This window comes from Python bivittatus, unplaced genomic scaffold, assembly GCF_059951505.1.
Source record: "Python bivittatus isolate LINGU-HERP-01145 unplaced genomic scaffold, Pbiv_v1 ctg000520_np1212, whole genome shotgun sequence".
NCBI lineage: Eukaryota > Metazoa > Chordata > Lepidosauria > Squamata > Pythonidae > Python > Python bivittatus.
The window spans coordinates 2,334,703-2,356,750 of NW_028277080.1; the positions used below are offsets into that span (position 1 = coordinate 2,334,703).

At 39.7% G+C, this 22,048-nt stretch overlaps 1 protein-coding gene across 2 annotated transcripts in view; it reads left to right on the plus strand.

The window, feature by feature from the left end:
- The window catches only part of SIDT1 (SID1 transmembrane family member 1), a 65,102-nt gene that overhangs the window by 23,575 nt on the left and 19,479 nt on the right, over positions 1-22,048 (plus strand). For both annotated transcript variants that reach the window (XR_015797357.1, XM_088147493.1), the window contains exons 10-18: positions 3,406-3,449; positions 6,017-6,088; positions 7,650-7,798; positions 11,702-11,775; positions 13,894-13,960; positions 17,020-17,093; positions 17,998-18,121; positions 20,797-20,914; positions 21,824-21,960. Coding sequence is in view for 1 of the 2 variants with exons in the window: in XM_088147493.1 (XP_088003619.1) it covers positions 3,406-3,449; positions 6,017-6,088; positions 7,650-7,798; positions 11,702-11,775; positions 13,894-13,960; positions 17,020-17,093; positions 17,998-18,121; positions 20,797-20,914; positions 21,824-21,960 (859 nt within the window). In the remaining variant the exon portion in view is untranslated. The remainder of the gene's footprint in view (positions 1-3,405; positions 3,450-6,016; positions 6,089-7,649; positions 7,799-11,701; positions 11,776-13,893; positions 13,961-17,019; positions 17,094-17,997; positions 18,122-20,796; positions 20,915-21,823; positions 21,961-22,048) is intronic.

A 22,048-nucleotide genomic window follows, 5' to 3' on the forward strand; every position in this document is an offset into this window, starting at 1 on the left:
ATTCTCTTTAAAAAAGCACAACCCTTTAAAAAATCCTTTTCAAAAAATAAAAAAATCCAAACCCTTTTCCTGTCATTTTCAAATAAAAGTTATTCCAATGAGTCCATTTTTCATGAGATTGAAAATCAAATTTTAATTTCTTACCCAGTAAGGCCCATGTACATCAAACTACATTAAATATTGAAAACATCATAAAATTCCTACATAGTTAGATCCCAGAACATACTGGGACTTTAAAGGTATCAAATAATAATTCTTAAAGTGAGATCACAATGGAATATATTCAAGATATATTTGATAATTTCATTCCAATGCAGTGTTGGTATATCTTAAAATTGGGAGAATTAAAATCACAGTTTTCATGTGAAAGATGTAGTTTTGAAAGAATCCTGAATTAATTCTTTAAAATTTAGTCAAGTTTTTAAAAGTATTTAAGTGGACAACTAACGTAGTCATAACTCTCAAATATGCGTTAGTCTAGAAGCCATATTCATTTTCGCCACATTTATTCATCCCCTAATTCAGGTAATTTCATCCATCTCTCTAGATAAATTGTATCACCAGGGTAATACAATTTGAAATATTCATTTCAACTAAGAGAGATTTTTTTTTTGGAATAATTATCTCTAGGTATTTAATAGAGTCAGCACAGAATGAAAATTCTAAATTTTTGCCAATATTATAGAAATATTACTAGTAATGGACATATTAGACTTATTCCAATTTGTTGTATACCCTGAATATTTACCAGATTGTTGTAAAATTTCTACAAAATATGATAAAGATTTTTGAAAATCATTTAAAGACTCAAAATATTATCTGCATATAATAGGTTACATTCATAGTGTTGTTCCATAGAATGTCATCACATTGTCTTATCAAACATGTCAGCAGTTCCAAGACCAAACTGAATATATGTGAACATAAATGGCATCCTTGACATGTGCCCTTTTGCATTTTGATAACAGAAGGAATAATCCCATTCATAATCACCCAAGCAAAGATATTAAAATTAGAATTAAAATAATATATGTTAATCTAAGAAATAAATAGGAAATCCAGTTTTTTTCATCATGTATAATAAAAAATCAGTTTGCACTTTATCAAAGGCTTTTTGTAATTACCCTTGTGTAATGATAATAGATCTAATAATCTAAAGGTATCAGATGCTTGAGATGCTTTCATAAATCCAAATTGTGCAGGATATATTATTGAGAATAATTGTCAGGCCCAGCCCAAGAACAACAGGGAAACAATCTAGCCAAGTTCAGTTCTTTATTGCTTACACTTTATAGACAGAATCTTGTCAGACTTAATCTGTATTGTGCTAACCTAATAGATATACTCTGGGAGAATCTAGGGAGTGGCTGTCTTAAGTCTCTTCTTCTTCCCATGCTCCTGCTCTGGATGATGTTGCCTCTTATCTCCCCACTTTCCCACCTGGAATGCGCTCCCTCCTTCCTGAGAACCTGGATCTCTACTGCATTCTATCACACCACCTCCCCCTTTGTAGATACAGTCGGGTCCAGAAATATTGGGACATCGACACAATTCTAACATCTTTGGCTCTATACACCACCACAATGGATTTGGAATGAAACAAACACAATGTGCCTTAACTGCAGACTGTCAGCTTTAATTTGAGGGTATGTACATCCAACTCAGGTGAACGGTGTAGGAATTACAACAGTGTGCATATGTGCCTCCCACTTGTTAGGGGGCCAAAAGTAATGGGACAATTGGCTTCTCAGCTGTTCCATGGCCAGGTGTGTGATATCCCTTCAGTACCCCAATTACAATGTGCAGATAAAAGGCCCAGAGTTCATTTCAAGTGTGCTATTTGCATTTGGAATCTGTTGCTGTCAACTCTCAAGATGAGATCCAAAGAGCTGTCACTATCAGTGAAGCAAGCCATCATTAGGCTGAAGAAACAAAACAAACCCATCAGAGAGATAGCAAGAACATTAGGCGTGGCCAAAACAACTGTTTGGAACATTCTCAAAAAGAAGGAACGCACCGGTGAGCTCAGCAACACCAAAAGATCCGGGAGACAACGGAAAACAACTGTGTTGGATGACCGAAGAATCCTTTCCCTGGTGAAGAAAACACCCTTCACAACAGGTGGCCAGATCAAGAACACTCTCCAGGCGGTAGGTGTATGTGTGTCAAAGTCAACAATCAAAAGAAGACTTCACCAGAGTGAATACAGAGGGTTCACCACAAGATGTAAACCATTGGTGAGCCTCAAAAACAGGAAGGCCAGATTAGAGTTTGCCAAACGACATCTAAAAAAGCCTTCACAGTTCTGGAACAACATCCTATGGACAGATGAGACCAAGATCAACTTGTACCAGAGTGATGGGAAGAGAAGAGTATGGAGAAGGAAAGGAACTGCTCATGATCCTAAGCATACCACCTAATCAGTGAAGCATGGTGGTGGTAGTGTCATGGCATGGGCATGTATGGCTGCCAGTGGAACTGGTTCTCTTGTATTTAGTGATGATGTGACTGCTGACAAAAGCAGCAGGATGAATTCTGCAGTGTTTCGGGCAATATTATCTCCTCACATTCAGCCAAATGCTGCAGAACTCATTGGACGGCGCTTCACAGTACAGATGGACAGTGACCCAAAGCATACCGCAAAAGCAACCAAAGAGTTTTTGAAGGGACAGAAGTGGAATGTTATGCAATGGCCAAGTCAATCACCTGACCTGAATCCCACTGAGCATGCATTTCACTTGCTGAAGACAAAACTGAAGGGAAAATGCCCCAAGAACAAGCAGGAACTGAAGACAGTTGCAGTAGAGGCCTGGCAGAGCATCACCAGGGATGAAACCCAGCATCTGGTGATGTCTATGCGTTCCAGGCTTCAGGCTGTGATTGACTGCAATGGATTTGCAACCAAGTATTAAAAAGGGAAAGTTTGATTTATGATTATTATTCTGTCCCATTACTTTTGGTCCCTTAACAAGTGGGAGGCACATATGCAAACTGTTGTAATTCCTACACCGTTCACCTGAGTTGGATGTACATACCCTCAAATTAAAGCTGACAGTCTGCAGTCAAGCACATTATGTTTGTTTCATTCCAAATCCATTGTGGTGGTGTATAGAGCCAAAGATGTTAGAATTGTGTCGATGTCCCAATATTTCTGGACCTGACTGTACATTCCATCACATCAATAACCTTTGTAGTCTTTGTGCCAAAGTAGCTGTTGATTTCTTGGTGTCAGTATTTACCAATGAAATTGGTCAATAGCTCATGTAATTCAAATAGACCTTGCCAGTTTTTAAAATAACTATTATATAAGCTGTATAATTTTTATAACATATAGAAGCATGGTTGCCTCTTACTATTAAGAGACGTTGATGACATCTATATGGTCATATTTGTATTTGATTTCAGGTTTCGTAGGAAAACCTCAACTGGAAGACAAGGTCCTGATGATGGTAATTATGCTAATATATTGTGATGGTATCATACAGTTGGAAGACATGTCATGAATTATTCCAACTGGACCTAATTATCAAAATACTTTTGTTGGGGAAAATATTGGTCTCTGTATAATCATTGCTGTGGATCAATGCCTATAAGGAACCAATTTCAGAAATTCCTAGAGCGCAAATAAGGGGATTGGTGCTCCTGTCTGCAATAAGAATGTTCATCTTTAAATTCAGTTATTTCCTAACTTTCATGCAGCTTCTGTAATAAAATCTGCAGTTCTGGTCAAATTGATCCTTTTTCCATGTTTGGTTGCCTGCCTGCCTCCCTCTCCCTCTCCCTCTCCCTCTCATCAATTTTGGTTCCTCATGGAGATAATCTCCTGATCTTCTTGAAGAAATGTAACTCCTGTTGCGTGGAGAAGAACATGCCAAACTCCTGCTTATATTGAAGTCTCACAAGATTCACATTTCCCAGTAGTGCATAGCAATTCATGAGATCTCATGAGGCACAATCAGCATATTTCCTCTGGGCCTCTTTTAGAAATGTACTTTAGAGATGAAGAACTTAAATCATCAACATGAATATGTGACCTCATTGGATGTCTAAGCTTCAGTAGAGGTGCTTTAGATTAAAGAGTCTGTAGGGCTAGCCCAAGGCATTTGGCAGCCTGATGCAGAGGATATGATTATGTTTTCCAGTTTCATTCCATTTGCAAAGCCAATTGGACTGGCAGTAAATTTGTACTTTCCATCTGTGGGCAGCTGGATAGTCCTTTCAGGTATAACTCCTTTCCTCTCCTTTGGAAGATTCAGCTTTTGTATAGCAAGGAAACAATAAAGCATAAAACTCTAATAATTCCATCAAAGTTTCTGTTTTTGGGATTTTTTGCAGGCCCTATTCTGGTTTCTATATTTGGGGTGTAAATAAGTTTATTGCACATAGTCTTTCTCTCCATTATTCCACTGTTCCTGAATGAAAGAGACTCTTGTTACAGTTGACCTCAAGGGCAGACAGGTAGACCTTGGGTTACAATGGTAATTGGGACCAGAATTTCCTTCACTAAGTGATGTGGTTGTAAAGTGAGACATCACGTGACCGCATCACTTAGCGATGGCAATCCTGCCAGTCCCGGTTGCTGTCATTAACCAAACCCCACCAAGTCATTAGGCAAGGACCCACGCCGATCCAAACCATTTCCAACCTCCTTCCAGAGATATCATACTGATTTATCAAAATCTTACAGCGAACTTCCTAATTTCCTTGGGTTGTATGTCAACCAGGAGAAATTCCATCTGATGTTTATTCATCAGCTACAATTTACAGATGCTACCCTGGATACCATGAAAACTTAAGATCTTTTTCCAGACAACAAATCAACATAATTTCAATTCTGTTTAGGCTTAGATTCTGTTGGTTTTCATCTTCTGTCACTTCTGGCATTGTAAGCCAACTTACAGACATTATTCAAGGTGGCCTTTTCCATTTTCTTGTCCAATCCAACCATGCTCATCCTGAGGGAAGTATTTATTGCCACTTTTTCACCAATAAAGAGTGAACAAGCAGCATCAGCTATCAAGATATTTTTGTAATCTCAATGGCCCCAACTTTTTCTTCACATGTCTTAAGAGTTGCAAAGGTTGAGAAACACTGTTCTATGCTGTCCTAACAAACCCAGAGGCTGTAGCGTATTTTTGTCTCTCTTTGTCTTTTGAATATTTATTTTGTCATCATTGTATCTACTTTTTTGTGTTTTTTCCAAGAGTTATTTGGCATTATAATAGCAATAGTTCCTCCCACATCATTTTTTAAATTAAATTAAAACATTACTCAGAACCCCTTGACTCTTCTGATGCCTTCCACATGTGTGTATATTTTTTTGGCTATAGTACTACTCACTGCTAAAGATGGCAAATAGTTGAAATTATATACAAGGCTATTGTAAGAATTACAACTAAGTAACGTATGTGAAGTCTTTTAATGCTGAAACCATCATATAAATATTATCATGCTATTAAATAGAAGTAAATTGATAGACAACAGGTAATGATTTATTAACCAGTAACTATTAGGAAATATATTTATTTCTTACTTTGAATCTTTTACTGTGCTATGAAGCATATAAACATTTAATTCATAAATTCTTTATAATGTGGAGCTGTAAAAAGGTCCATTCAGTGATTTATGTGTTCTTTTTCCCGAAGTGGGAACTTTGTTTTCTGCTGGCTGGTAATGCCAAGTAGGTGGAAAGGTGCAAATTAAGAGGGCTGCTCATCTTGAATGGTCCATCCCTAAATCCTTGATACAGCCCAGTGATTCTGCTCTCTATTTGGCCTTATACCTTCCTACTCTGGTACTCATCAAGGATTCCTTTTTTGTATTTGCAATTTTCAGAAAGTTGGGTTGTCATTATCTGATAGCAACAGAGGGGACAGTCTACTGCTTGGTAATGCCTGAAGCCAGATGGAAGGAGACATCTCCTCTCAATTCCAAAAAGTTGGTTTTCCTTATCTGTGGGGCCCTTGGGACAGTCAGATGAAAGTATAAAGCCATTTCTTATTTGTTTACCTTGCAGGGCGTGAGACTATGACTTCCTCTCATCCTATCACTGCCAGCACCCCTGAAGGAAGCAGCTATGGAGCTATAGGTATAGTAATTCTGGAGTCTCAGAGATGTTGTTTGGTATGTCTCATCTGTTTAGCTGGTAAGAGCCATGCATTTGTCTCTATGAGCTGTTGCTTGAAGTTGGTGGGTGAATCTGTCATTTTCAGTTTTGTTTCTCATTTTTCAGCTGTATTTTTTTTTCAGTCCATTTCTGTATCTGTTTATGTATTCAGCCTCCTCTCCCCCTGCATTGTACAAATTTTCTGTGTTCTTTTCCTCACATACACATAAACATATTTTTACACACTTTGCCTAATATGGAAGGGGGCAGCCTTTTCACAGCTGGAATGACAATTGTTGGTCTCAAAATCATGTCAAATGGGTAGAGCTGTGGTACATATATGCCAGAGTCAGGATTTTCTGGGTTTTTCCCTTCTAGGAATACACACACACACACACACACACATTTATTTACTTATTTATTTAAGAGTTAACATACCAATTTCATGCATTTTCTGCCTGCCTCAAAATGATAGGCAATATTGTCAATGCTGTTCAGTTATTACATCATGGGGGTTCCAGGATTTGCCAGAAAATACTTACACTTTTCACAGATAATTTTTTCTCTTACATAAAAGGTTCTCTGGAATTTCCCAGGAGGCATTCCACACTTCAGGATGGCATCAGGTGAATTAATTCTTTCCATAGGAAGGAGTCACCCAGTCCTCAGATACTGCCCTGCCTACTAAGCAATAGTGGATTTAATTTGCAGTTAATAAGAACCCAACCTATGGGAAGTTCTGTTCCCCTTAAATGTAATTCAGATTTCTTTCCTTTTCTCTCTTTTGTCTGACAAGAGCTGTCCTTTCACCTTTCCCCAACAGCTCTTGCCCATTTTGGGCTGTCATCATTGATCCAGGTTGGCAGTATCTTCCCAAAAGCACAAAAATGCCTTTCACTAGGTGAAAAGACCCCTTCAGCCTTTGCTCATTCCCTCTCCCTCTCTTTTCCTACAGAGAAGGAATACTTCAGTGCCATGGAAGTTCCAAACCAAGGTTAGAGGGAGGGAAACTCATCCCTGCCTGGTTTCTCTGTTGGGTGACAGAGCAATGCAAGATATTATGTGCTACATCTGGTTCTTGGGATCTGCCCTGCTGGAGTTGAAATTAATATTAGTTGAAATTTATCTCCAAAATGTAAATTGAGCTAGTAAACTAATTGTTAAAAGCATTACATCTTATGGAGGAAAAGAACATGGAGAAAGTTCTCATACAAATTATTGTTTCTGGGCAAGTGGACAGAGCAGGAAATGGAGACTTGGGCAAAATTCATACCCAAGTAGGAAGCAGAAATGAAGGTAGGAGTGAAAAGAATAAAGATAAGATCTGACAGAGCACTAAAGATATTGGAGAGACACAATGCTCCTTGCCTGTTTGCATTTGTTGTTGTTTAGTTGGTCTTTAGCAGTAAAAAAAACATATTCATTGTTCAAGCCTTATGGGAAAGACTTTCAATGCTGCAAGTGCCTGTACTGCAATGTACATGATTCTCCCCATAAAAATAAACAAAACAACCAACTTTTGTGCCACAACTTTCATTTTCAGATGAGTCAAGCTCCAGTGGAGGTCAGGAATTATCAACTCTAGATCGTAGGCATCCTTGTGGCAGTGATACAGATAGCTCAGTGGAAGAGGAGAGTGATTTTGACACTATGCCTGAAATTGAAAGCAACAAGAATGTAATCCGCACTAAGGTATCTCTTGCAAATAGATTTTGCATTTTTGTAAGGAAATTCTTCTAGGTATCCTTTCTCTACATCAGTGTTTCTCAACCTTGGCATCTTGAAGACATGTGGACCAACACCCAGAATTTCCCAGCCCGCCATGGGAATTAGTTGAAGTCCACACATCTTCAAGTTGCCAAGGTTGAGAAACATGCTCTACATTACTGCAGTTATCATTTGAAGTGCAACAGTCTGAGATATAAAACCTTGTTTGTGTTGGGCATGTATCTAAACATAATTGTCAGCTTCTTCTCTATGTTCAAAGAATAACTATTCTGAAATGTGATGGGTTGTAAACATTTAGCTCAGATATGTGTGAGGAAGCAATTTCTCAGTGTGATCCTGACTTGTGTAGAAGAATAGGGTATTCTCTACCTGGGAAATCTTGCCCAGAAATCACACACACTTGTTAAAACATTAGAATCACCCGTTGGGGGAGATGGGCGGCATACAAGTTTAATAATAAATTAAAAAAAAAAACACACACACTTTTAACCAACACACAAAGGAACCAAAGCATATAACTTTTGATCAGAGCTTTTCTGCAAAAAAGATTTGTTGATAGAATATTAATAGAAATGTATTGTCGAAGGCTTTCACAGCCGGCATACGATGGCTGGTGTGGGTCTTCCGGGCTGTGTGGCCGTGTTCTGGAAGTTTTGTTTCCTAACGTTTCGCCAGCACCTGTGACCGGCATCTTCAGAGTGCAGGAGCACAGACAGGAGCAGTTCTCTCTGTGCCCAGGGTGATGTGACCCTTTTGTGGGTATTTATAGAGATCGGGGGAGGGGAAGGGGGGATTGGGGGTGTGTGGGGGAGGGTTGCAATCACACCCCCCAGAATTCCTGTGGAAGATATCATCGCCAATGTGGAATCAGCCATCCGCCACCGTCCTGAAGAGGAAGCAGAGGAAATAAGGGGTGAAATAGCAAGGATCCTATGGAGAGCAAAGCCCCCCACCAGCAGCATAACGAAGAAAGAGAGAAATGCCATAGAAACCCTCAATTCGGACCCTGACATCATCATCCTGCCGGCTGACAAGGGCAACGCCACAGTAATTATGAAAACAGATGAATACAAAGACAAAGTTAGAGAACTACTAGACCCCACCTCATACAGAAAACTAAAACGGGATCCGACCAGCAAAATCATGAAACAAACCAACACCCTGACTAGGAGCTCCTCCCTTCACCCCAACGTACTTCAATGCATATGGAAGACAGAAGCCCTTATACCCAGACTATACGGACTCCCCAAAATCCACAAAGACTCGATCCCACTCAGACCCATCGTAAGCGCCATTGGCTCCCCGACATATGAATTATCCAAACATCTGGCCACCCTTCTACAGACCCACGTTGGACAGACTCCAGCCCACATCAGAGACTCAGGACATTTCATCGACAAAATCAGCACCCTGAAACTCAACCCCACGGACAAACTGGTCAGCTTTGACGTGGTCTCCCTGTTCACCAAGGTACCAGTGAGGGACACCCTGGCACTCATCAAACAGATCTTCCCAGAAGACATCACAGCCTTATTTCAGCACTGCCTAACAACCAGTTACTTCCTATGGAATAATGAGTACTACGAACAGATGGACGGTGTCGCCATGGGAAGCCCCCTGAGCCCAGTTGTAGCAAATTTCTACATGGAACATTTTGAAAAACGGACTTTAGAAACCACACCCGTTACCCCAACAGTAACTGATTTGTGGATGACACCTTCGCAATTTGGAGTCAGGATGAAGAAGACCTAGAGAAGTTCCTGAACCACCTAAACAGCGTCCACCCCAATATACAATTCACCATGGAAAAAGAAGTGGACGGCCAACTTCCATTTCTAGACATGTTGGTCATACGCAAACCAGACCTCAAATTAGGACACAAAGTCTACAGAAAACCCACCCACACAGACCGGTACCTACACAAAAACTCCAACCACCACCCACGTCAGAAAAGAGGCATTATCAAAACCCTCATGGATCGTGCCAATCGGATCTGCGAAACCCAATTCCTAAACTCTGAACTTAACCACCTTATTTGGGTCCTACAAGCGAATGGCTACTCCAAGAATGAAATAAAAAGAGCCATCAAACCAAGAAAACAACATGCGACTGAAGAAGAAAAACAGCCACCCACCAACAAAGTATTTCTGCCCTATATCAAAGGGGTCACAGACCGCATGGGAAAACTGATGGAAAAACACAATTTCCAAACAATCTTCAGACCTACCAGAAAAGTACAAGAAGTGCTAAAATCAGCAAAAGACAAAAGGGATCCCCTCACCGCCGCAGGAGTATACCGCATACCATGCAGTTGCGGACAAGTATACATCGGGACCACAAAACGCAGCATCCATACCAGGATAAAAGAACACGAAAGACACTGCAGACTACAGCAACCAGAAAAATCTGCAGTAGCTGAACATGCTCTCAAGCACACTGGACACAAAATCCTATTTGAAAACACAGAGATACTGGACAACACCAACAGCCACTATACCAGGCTATACCGGGAAGCCATTGAGATTCACAAACACCAGCACAGTTTCAATAAAAAAGAGGAGAGTCTAAAAATCCACAAAACCTGGCTACCAATCCTGAAAAATACAGCCTGCAAAAGGTCAACGAACTCAGCTCAACCACCAGGACATGTGAACAGTTCACACAATGAACTTGCTAATCACCCCCAGCAGCCCCCCCGCCCCGTTAACAATTCAATAGAAGAAAAAACCTTGCCTAATCCCCAGGAAGATACACACAGATTCTGACACCAAAACAAGCAGCCGCTCAGTAACCCAACCCCCCCACACACACACCCAATCCCCCCCCTTTCCCCTCCCCTCAGATCTCTATAAATACCCACAAAAGGGTCACATCACCCTGGGCACAGAGAGAACTGCTCCTGTCTGTGCTCCTGCACTCTGAAGATGCCGGTCACAGGTGCTGACGAAATGTTAGGAAACAAAACTTCCAGAACACGGCCACACAGCCCGGAAGACCCACACCAGCCATATTAATAGAAAGCACTTCAAAAGTTAGCTGGCCCGCAAAGAAGCTTTCAATGAACCAGGTTCTCAGTTGTTATTTATAGCTTGCATTGAATTGTATTGCTTATTTTATTTCATTCTATTACATTTTATTATTAATTACTCCCAAAATCTAATTGTGGCATATTGTAACCTAAATAAATACCTCATTAATTGAAATAACCTGAGGATATAAGCTACTAGTTCAGGCAATTGCCTTTTAGGCAAACAACAGAGTAGGGCAGGAGGTATAAGGTTTAGGTGAATTGTTCCTCTGTGTTGAGTATAGATGGAATTGAAAACGATACCAAACTCCTTCTCATATCACTATCGGCTGGTTGCACTCTGCACATTCTTTTTTAGGGGCGTCTGTAAGAGAAGTTCCAAACTGAATCAAACTTTAGTCATTAACCAGCACAAGAAGTTCCAGTATCCCCAACATCACTTCTCTCCCTCTTCCCCTCCCTCCAGCAGCATCCTGGTCAAGCAGATTTTAGAACAACATGGTGGTTGTGACTGTGAGTCAGTCTCTGTTGAATCACAAACAGTGTGATTCAGTCCTTTCCCTCAAAATGTTTACCATCAAAGGCTGGAGGGAAATCTATTTAAGAACTTATATTGTGTTATATTGCGCACAATTTATGTACCCTGCACAGGGTACACCAGTAACACAATATGTTAAAATCCAGGAGTTTGTGCTCATATACCTTACTTTATGGGGCAAATTTTGTTTCATGTGCCTGCCTTGAGAGGTTGAAGCATTCTTGGCATTCTTGAGCTGGAAAGCTAGATTATATTTTTAATCATTTAAAGGACTATGAGATCTTGTCCTCTTTCTTTTCAGATGTTCCTTTATCTGTCTGACTTATCCAGAAAAGATCGGAGAATTGTCAGCAAAAAGTATAAAATTTATTTCTGGTAAGTGGCTAACAAGTAAACTGAAACTCATTTTTTTTTTTTATTCTTTCTCCATTCTTCCCTTAATTTAAAGAGAATCCTTACAGGGGATTTTTGTGTTTGATAATAACAACACCAGTTCCATACTGGTTAAACATGAGTTTCATAGAGTAAAAATTCAGAATTCTTCAGTGATGCACCTAGAAGGGAAGTAGCTTTAATTGTTTAATTTGTTCCTAGGGTGAGTGCCCAGAATGGGCAGACTTTATACAGAGGTAACAGGGACCTGAGCTTTAGAGGTGATGACCACAGCACTTTGAATAGTAACCAGAAACCTAGTGGCAGCTAACACAGCACCACAATATAGAGGTCAGCCCTTGGAGATGGGTCAGGTCAGAAACAGACTCCTCAAGGATGACCAGAACTCTTATTTTATTAATATAGGCCAGTGTTTCTTAAAGTGTGGTCCAAGGACCCCTGGGAGTCCCCCAAGACCCTCTCAAGGGTCCACAAAATCACATTATTTGCCAGATATTTAAGAAGTTTGCAAAAATTGAAAACAAAGTCACTCTTCTCATTTTTTATCTGTTAAAAAAATATAGGGTTTTTTCATGAAAAAATTTCAATATCTAATGGGTTTAATATTGTTATTTTTACATGATTCAATAAATATTCTATGAATGTTATCGATTTTAATTTTTAATATGGTAAATATCAATAAACAGAACCCATACTGTGGAATCAAAACACAAGACTCAAATGCAAAATAATCAAGGCTTCACTGCAGTGTTTATTAGACAGTACATACTGGTGGGAGATCCCACCAAAGGTTAGTGGGAGACACTCCCCTGTGGGCAAAATGGATGCCCAGATATTTATACAGCTCTACAAGAAAGAGGAAGGGAAAAGAACACATATGTATACATATTCATATGATGATGCAGACATACCTAAATGAGCAATACTTCTCAAGTTACTGTCTGTCCCTGTTTTTGGCTGCTATCTACAAGGACAGAACAACTGCTATCTATAAGGAAAGCAATAGTGTCAAAGAGGAAAAAACAAATTGGTTCAAGGTGCCAACTGCTAGGAAGAAGGCATCCTCCCTTGTGTTGCTCTGGGGATGTTTGTGATACAGAGTTTACAGTCAGCCTAGTTCACACCAGCTTCAAGGATGCTGCACATTCCTCTATGTTTCAGTTTTATTAAGGCGATCCCATTCATCTGAGGTCTCTAAAAACTTGCTTCTTTTACCTAAAGATTCACCCAAAGAGATATTTTCCTTATTTTCCCTGTAACAAAAGGTCTTTTGGGGTACTCCATAGTTTTTAAAAGCGGGAAGGGGTCCTGAGAGCAAAAAGATTAAGAAACACTGATATACAGTAGGCTACGATAACAGAGTTTTCAGTGCCTGACAAGAGTTTCTCTCTGCTACTCTCTTCACTTCTTCTTATACCCCAGGGGGTTAAAGGACAGCACTTTGAGTTTCTAATGTTTTCTTCATTTCCTAGGCTTAAAACATGTTTTAGTAACTGACACTACAGTTTTTCCAAGGTTATCTCTGTGGCTCTCACTAAGTGCTATTCTACCAAACTGGCCCTCAACTGTTGGCAAGCAGATCCAAATAGTTCTTAGAAGCACCCCAAATAAAGTGCAGTTTTGCAATCTAGTCTCCAACTCTAGAAAAGCCCTGATTGTCTCCTATCCAAATACTAATCAGGTCTGATCCTGCTTAGCTTTTTCAGAATAGCTGTAACTGACACTGGGAGTAAGAGTAATTATTGTTATTGTCCTAGCTTCTGATAGGTATATACAGACACATGTGTATCTCACATAAACATTTATTTGGGGAAGATTGGTTTCAGCTGGAGTTGGTAACCTTAGATTAACAACATTAGAAAGTTGGGTGTTTTAAAAGATTTATGTCTGTTTTTATGTATCTGCCTTTTTCTCCTCCCTCTTCCTATTGCTGAGGGGGACTCATCTTAAATTCTGGATCACCTTGGTATTTACAGTAATTTTAACTCTACGTTGGGTTTAAGTAATTAATTTTTGCTCTGTTTACTGAATTGAGACCATTTGCTAAAGTTGAATGGAAATACATGTGTTCATTTAGAAACACTCCTTTGTGTTCTGCAGGAACATTATCACAATTGCTGTATTCTACGCCTTGCCTGTGATCCAGCTGGTGATCACATACCAAACGGTGAGTTTCTGCCTCCTCAGCACAAATGAGAGAATACCTTCTCCTGCCTTTTATCCCCAGCCCTATTACTTTGCCAACTGTTTTTAGGTTCAGTTCCCTTTGTTTGCCCTTTAGCTTTTGTAGTGAGGCTGTGCACTGCTGAGAGTGCCCATCTCACAGTGAGACAGACTGCGCTGAAAGAAAGCAACAAACAACAGCCACATTTCATCCAGCCCCGCATGTGGACGCACATTACCTTGAGAGCATTTTACTTTAGCTTGTTTATTTTAGTGATTAGCAACATCTGTTTTTTTTATTTAACCTCTTACAGAAATGAAGTCTCAAAACAAAATGAGATGAAAGCTACAATATTACTGATTATCAAACCTGCAGGGCTCCCTTCTCCTTTGTTAATCTGGAAGGCCCTCAACCTAAAAGATACTCTAACAAAGTTAAGTTACCATCACCAAATATTATTTCTGCTTGGTCACTAATAGTTAAGAAGATCCTAGGATAAGAGTAGGGCGTGCCTCCAGAGGGCCCTATTACGGAGAGTTTCTTCTGCATACTTACTGTAGATGAGGCTGATTAGACCCTACCTGAGCAGTCCTGTCTCCCCTATGATCTCCTTGCTAGGGCCATTGAAACTGAGAAACGTCAGGAACCTGATGTGTGGTGCTTGGCTTCTTCCCATTCTCCAAGCAAATTGCTTCTGCTTGCCCCGCTACTCAGGCTTTTTAACTGAAGTCCAGTATGGACTTCAGCTAGACCATTGGTTCTCAACGGAGGCGGTACCGCCCCCTGGGGGGCGGTGGGAGGATGGTGAGGGGCAGTGAACTTGTTTTGGGCGGTAGGGGGGCGGTGGGCATGTTTTGGGCGGTAGGGGGGCGATGAGCATGTTTTGGCATTTGAACTTAATTTTAAAACTCTCCAAAAAATTTATTAAATCGATTATCCGGTTTACATCATTTGTACCAGCAATAAAACGAACTTACGCAATGGCTGCCCTCATGCACTTTTAAGAATGGTGAGACGAATTTGTATTCTAGGTAGGCTGACCTTGAAGAACTCGACAGTACGATTCTTCTCTGATCCCAACCAGCACAGCGCATGCGTCAGCTGTTTTCCCATGCAATTAATCGCAGTGCGTGCGTTGAGCGTCCTTTCAATATGAATGTTTGATTTGACCCGTGTTTCTTGAGTTGCTTTTGGTTCGCTTCATTTCTGTTTTTTCCCCTCAGTTTTGATTTACTTTCATTGTTTATTTGGCCAGTCTACTGAAAAAAATTACTTAAAATTTTTGCCTTTTATAATTCAGTAACTCCCCCCCCCATACCCTAAATTACAGGATTTTCACAAAGGGTGGTGTTGAAAAATTTTCCGCTCCTTAGGGGGGCGGCAGCTTCAAAAAGGTTGAGAATCACTGAGCTTCCTCTTCCTCTTCCTCTTCCTCTCCAATCTCTCTACTCTGTAAGGGGGGTGGGGGGAATTAAAACAACAGATGGGGCACAGGACAACGCATACTGACTGTAATGTGATCATGTGACTGAGGGACTCTATGAAGGTCATAAATGCAGGCATTGGTCGTAAAGTTATTTTTCAGTACCATTGTAACTTTGAGAGGTCGCTGAATGAGGCAGTCTGTAAGCAAGGACTACCTGTAGTAGCAATGGGAAGGGGGAATTTTAATTACTCTAGCATATCTTGGGAGATAAACTCTGCCAAGCATGGATCTTGCAGAAAATTACTGACTTGTTAGTAATCTTTTAGTTAGATTACTAGTTAGTCTTTTCAGGGAAAAGAGGAAGGCACAAGGAAATCAACTATCCTTGTTTTGATATTGATGTATAGGAAACTCTTAACAGGCAGAGTGGAAGTAATAGGAACATTGGGAAGAAGTGACCATATAATGCTAGAAGTGTCGGTATTAAGAAAAACTAAAACTGAGTGCAGCAGTATCCAAATACATGCAATTAGATGTCTGCAAGTTATAGATGCACCAAAAAATTAAATATTGCTGCTGCTCCTAGTACAAGGACTATACCAAACTGAGGCTGAAGAGAAGGTGTCCTCTGCCAATTAATAGTAGGAGCAATTTAGTAGTTGAACCAGTTACCTCATCAGGTAGGCTCTTTCTTGCTCAATGTGTTCACCGCGGCTGAACACCATTCTGTTAAAAAAGCTTACTGTCCTATGTTGTAAAAACTGTTGTTCTCATCTTGAAGTGTTGAGCATCACATTCCATGTGCTACAGGCACCATAGGATCTCTTGCCCACGTTTTACTGTACTGTTCTTTTTATACAGATATTAGAATCCATTTTATTTCCCCTCAGCTAGTAAAATACCCAAATCATTCTGATTCTTTTTAAATACAAATTCTGCTTTCTGATCAAAGGGATGGATGTTGCCTGGATGTTGCCAAATTCTCCCTGGATGTTGCCAAATTCTGTTATGCTGCCAGTAAGATAAGATTCAAGCAGACTAATCCCCATCCCTTAATATAGCATAATTGTGCCTAACTTTTGAACAATACTAAATAAGGATGGATGGATGGATGGATGGATGGATGGATGGATGGATGGATGGATGGATAAATGTCACTTTTATTTTATCTGATCCTACCTCTATCTTAGAATTTTAGCTGTAAGTTTGAGACAAATAACACTCTGTTTCTTAGTTCTGGGGACACAGCTTACACTGGTAATAATGATGATAGTTATAATATTCTGTAATATTTCTCTAGCTTGTGTTTTATATTCAGTCCTCCTCTTTTACTTTTAAACAGTTTGTGAATTGTTTTGTTTTATACTGGTCTTTCACCAAAATAAAGTTTGATTGACTGACTTATTGAATATCAAGTAATGCTATGCCTCTGCAGAAGGGGGAGCTGCAATATCCTTTTATTACATGGGAATCTTACCAGCAGTATTATTCATAAAGGGGGGGAAATTATTCTTTCATCATTCAGTCATGCTGTTGCTTGTTTTCCCTCTCTTGGCTGTTGGCCATCATAGCTGAGATAGCACACTGAATGCAAGCAAAACTTTATGCTAGTTTTTTTTTTCCTCCTACTTTTCAGGTTGTAAATGTGACTGGAAATCAGGACATCTGCTATTATAACTTCCTTTGTGCTCATCCACTGGGAGTCCTGAGGTGTGTCTGGGGACCATTCTGAATATGTGGCTTGGGTTTTAATTTGTGTTTCTTTCTTTATAACTGGGAAATGGGGATGGGCATTTTCTTTGGGGTAAGTGGTTTGCAGTGAATATCATTTTTTGCATGAAGTTTAATGTTCATAGACTTGTAGAATATTAGGTTGGAATGCATCTCTAGTCCAACTCGCTGCTTAGTCCAAAATCCATTACTACAGCAATACTGGTTGCAGACTAATAACATTTAATAAAAACAGAATAAAATCCCATAAAAGGAGTGCTGACAAAATCAAAAGCCAATCAAAAGGAAGTCCTGATTTTACTATTTTCTAACTTGAATTGAAGGAATTTGACACACATGAGTAGAAGCGAGTTACATGTACAGGTACTGGGTGGGGACAAAACTTCCAGGACTGGTAACAGTCAGAGGTGGCAACCATAGAACTGGATTTCACTCCCCCAAGGTCAACTTTTTGGAAAAATACTGGAAATACAGTTTGGTCTAGTGGTTAAGGCACCAGACTAGAAACCAGGAGACAGTGAGTTCTAGTCCTACCTTAGGCATGAAACCCGGATGGGTGACTTTCGGACAGTCACTCTCTCTCAGCCTAACTCACCTCACAGGGTGGTTGTTGTGGGGAAAATAGGAGGAGGAAGGAGTATTAAGGTATGTTCACCTCCTTGAGTTATTTGTAAAAATAATAAAAGATGGGATAAAAAATCTAAAAAAAAAAGAGAAAGGTTTTCACATGGGGTTAGGATGACCCCTGGAATTAAACAGAAAAAACAAGCTATATGATATAGTTGCATTCCCTTACAGTTATTTTATGTGTTCAGATCCAGGGGACAAAAATATTATATGGCTTTTTGGGACAGGATGTCCACTTTGCTTTGCTCTTCTGCAGCGCTTTCAACAACATCCTCAGCAACGTTGGGCACATGCTGCTGGGTGTCCTTTTCCTGCTGATCGTATTGTGTCGAGACATTCTCCATCGGCGCTCCTTGGATAAGAAAGACATCTGTACAATGGTATACTCTCTACCTTCTCGCTGGGCAAAGATGGCACCATGGGTACCTGGTATAAAGTGCCTATTTCTTTCTGGTTTTTGCGTTGCAAGTGAAGCCAAGGATTGTGCTGAAGGAAAGGACCTTTTCTGTTTTCTTTCCTTCATAAAGCTTTGCCTTTGGGCCAGACTGCACATCTCATGATTATTTGTTTTAATACCAAGCAGTTGAATTAAAAAGAGAGGGGGGTGTTTAAGATTCCCCTAGGAACATCCTGCTCAAAATTATCCTCCCTGAGTTCTTTTTCTCTTGGAGAAAGAGAGGAGATCTGTGTGCAGCTTCCCCTGTACTTTCCTTGCCTTCAAACTGTTCAGCACATTAGAAAGTGGGGGAGGGAGGAGGGAAGGCTGAGTGTGAGAGGAGGCCAGTGAGGGTGCCTGGGGAGGCCAAGGCTGTGAGTGGGGGGTGCAAAGGGATCCCAGAGAGGAAAGAGGGGGGAGAGGCTGAATTTGAGGAGGGGGTACTGCAGAGAGCTTGTGGGGAGGGGAGTATGGAAGGGCATGTGGGGAGCAAGAGTGCAAGAAGTACAGTAGCCATATTTTCTTGGAAAAAATAAAGGACAAACCTGAAAAAGGAGCAAATCTGAAAGAGGTTCATAAGAAGTAAAAAATTGGTTTATGTTTATAATTTTGCTTTACAAAGGAAAATTCAAGAGCAAAACCAAGAAAAACTTTACAAAGCCGCACATTCTAATAAAAATATCTAAAATCAAATAGTATATGTAAATTTATTTTAAAAAGACAATTCACTTTCCATATTTTTCACCTGAAAGTGAAAGACTGTGCATTAAGTGGTACAGTAAAAATAAAGGACAAAAGTGAGTTTTTAAAAAATAAATTTAAAGGACAGCTTTCTGCAATAAAGGACTGTCCATTATAATAAAGGATGTATGGTCACTGTAGCAAGAAGGGATGAGAGATGAAGGATGTACTTTATGTGGAGTCAAGAGTCCAAGCACATCTGCACAGTACTTGGAGAGGCAAGGGAAGAGTGAAAGCGAGAGGGTTGTGTGGGCCTCAGAAGAGATGATAACTGGCTAGACACACCCTCCCATTACACGCTTGTACTTCTTGGGCTGCTCTTTTTCTCTGCTCCTCCCAGCTGCTCTTTTAAACCACCATCCTCAATAGATAATCTCAGTTTAGCTCACGAATTCCTAGGTAGTCTGTCTTTCCATATAAATTTCCTCAATAATTTATCTATCCCCCCCCCAAAATTATTTGGGATTAACATTGGAATACCTCTCAATGCATAGATTAATCCTGGAACAATATTTATTGGAATAATATTAATTTTACCTTACCAATTTAATGGAATTTTAATTAATATGTAAGGCAACGTTCTCTAACTCTTTTAACATATTTAATTTCAAATATTTAGAAAAAGTTTTAGGAATATAAAGTCATAGATAGTATAATCTGTGGTAATTACAAAAGCTAAGTTTTTACATTGTGTTGTTGAGACTTCAGAGCCTGAAGGAAGTATCTTATCCAACTTAATCTTAAGAAGACTTGAAATAACTTTATTGCAGTCATTAACCAGAACAAGGGAATTAGTGTTCAAATATCTAAAACTAAATTGATAATATCAGGGTAATTAGGAAAGGTACATACAAAGAAGTTTGACTAAAAGACAATATTAAATCAAAAAATGCTAAGATCAGGCTACACATGTGTGATAAAAGAGAAAAAAGATTAAAACTAGCAATCTGGGTATTATAAGCTTTGAAATAGTAACAGAAAATACCAACAGAAAATACCAACAGAAAAAAAATATTGGTAGATAAAACAATAAAATTATCCAAAAGGGATTTAGGAATTATGAACTTCTCTTACAGGCCCCTATCAAACCTGAGAAGAATATAGTACTGACACGGCATGCACACTTAAAAAAGCATAAAAGAAGCAGCTCAAAGTACCCCATGGTTAACACTGAGCCTGAGCCACATCTGGCTCTCCGTGCTCAGGCAGGTTCCATTGCTCTTAATGATTCTTGGCCTGATCTTGCATGCCACCGTGCAAGACCTGGCAACCTTGTGTGTTATTTCAGGATCAAGTTCATCTTTCATCCTGAATGCTTACTTATCAAAATGTTGAATCACCTACATAAAATTTAGCCATGGATTAGCATAATAATCTAATATTGGCAAAATATAATCAGCATATATAAGTAATTTATAATCAAAACCTGTCAGCATGATACCTGTGATGTCATTAGATTGCCTAATAGGCATTGTTAAGGGTTCCAGAATTAAATCATAAAGCAGCAGGGAAAATGGGCAATCGTGATAGGTATCATGTTGTTGCTCAAATGCTTCTGAAATCATTTGGTTTATTATAATTCTGCACAGGATTGCCGGTCCTAAGGCTGTTAGTTGAGCATGTGGGAAATGTCTTTCCCCCCAAAATTCTCAAATTACAAAATGCAGTCCTTTGGGAGATGTGGTTAGCCTCCAATGCTAAGTGTGTGGCCTGTACTCTTCAGTTAGTTCTTGTGCTAATATTTTTAGCTGCTGTAACTGGGTTTTAATTGTTTTATCTATTTACCTGATTAACTGCTTTAGCTGTTCTGGATGAAAAACCAGGATACAAACTGAATGATAGTTCTTGGTTCTTTTTCTGTCTTCTGTTACCTTTTAGGAATACGGGGTCCCTAAGCATTTTGGCCTCTTCTACGCCATGGGTGTTGCTTTGATGATGGAAGGTGTCCTCAGTGCTTGCTACCACGTCTGTCCCAACTACACTAATTTCCAGTTTGGTAAGCGGAGGGCTTTCCCTGGCCAAGTCATGCCAAAGCCTTTTGGCAGGTTGGGTTTAGTGGCATCTCAAGATTTCAGAAACAGTAACACAAACAGGAGAAGTCACTTTCTAACGTTTCATCAGTGTGATAGGTCTGCATGTTGTGAAAATGAAAAAACAACTTTTCTGCTTTTTTTGAGAACTAGTATCATAGGAGGTGTTGAGTTGGCAATATGATGTTGAATAAGTGGCTGCACTCACAGAACAGGCTGAAACACAAACAAGCCCTCCCCATTTTAGGTTCATATATTGTGCAAACACAGTTAGTTTATGTATGTAATTTTCTTCTTCTGGGGGAAGGGGATGGGTGGGGCTTTCCTTTGTATCTTAAAACTGCTAAGCTTTTCTGCTCCCTTGATTTAACAGACCAATTGAATAAAATGCATAAAATTGTGCTGTTACCGATTCTATAAAAACAATTATAAACATGCAAAAACAATAGTTTCTGTGCAGTACTGGAACAAAAATATGTTTTTATATAGTGTCCAGTCTTCTTCTGCACCTAAGGGGTCTTCAGGTTCCTCTGCTGGCTGCTGGTTTGGTAAATGGCTTTGCTCCCCTTTAATATAGTTGCTCTATCTATCTTTCAGTCCCCCAATCCCTACAGGCACCAGTTCCCACTGCCTTCAGTTGGCTTATGATGGTACAGTCAAGAGGGCTCAGAAGTGTTGTTCTGAAAATTAACATTCCAATTAGGAGAATGTATTCTATTTAATTGTCTGGCCTCATTATAGCAATCTACAACAGCAGTCCTTTTAATGATTAATATCATGATTAGTTATTAGCCACTCTAGAGTGGCCGTTGTCTCTTTAATGTTAATAGATTTAACCACCATAAGAACTGTTTTGTTTTCTCTTCTTTTGACAGATACCTCTTTCATGTATATGATTGCAGGACTGTGTATGCTAAAACTATATCAGACTCGCCACCCTGACATCAATGCCAGTGCTTACTCGGCCTATGCATCCTTTGCAGTTGTTATTTGCCTTGCTGTACTCGGAGTGGTAGGACTGTGTCTTATATGAAGTGTTGTGTGTAGAGTCAAGTAATGCAGAACTTCTGGAAAAAATCTTATAAAACTTAACTGTGCAC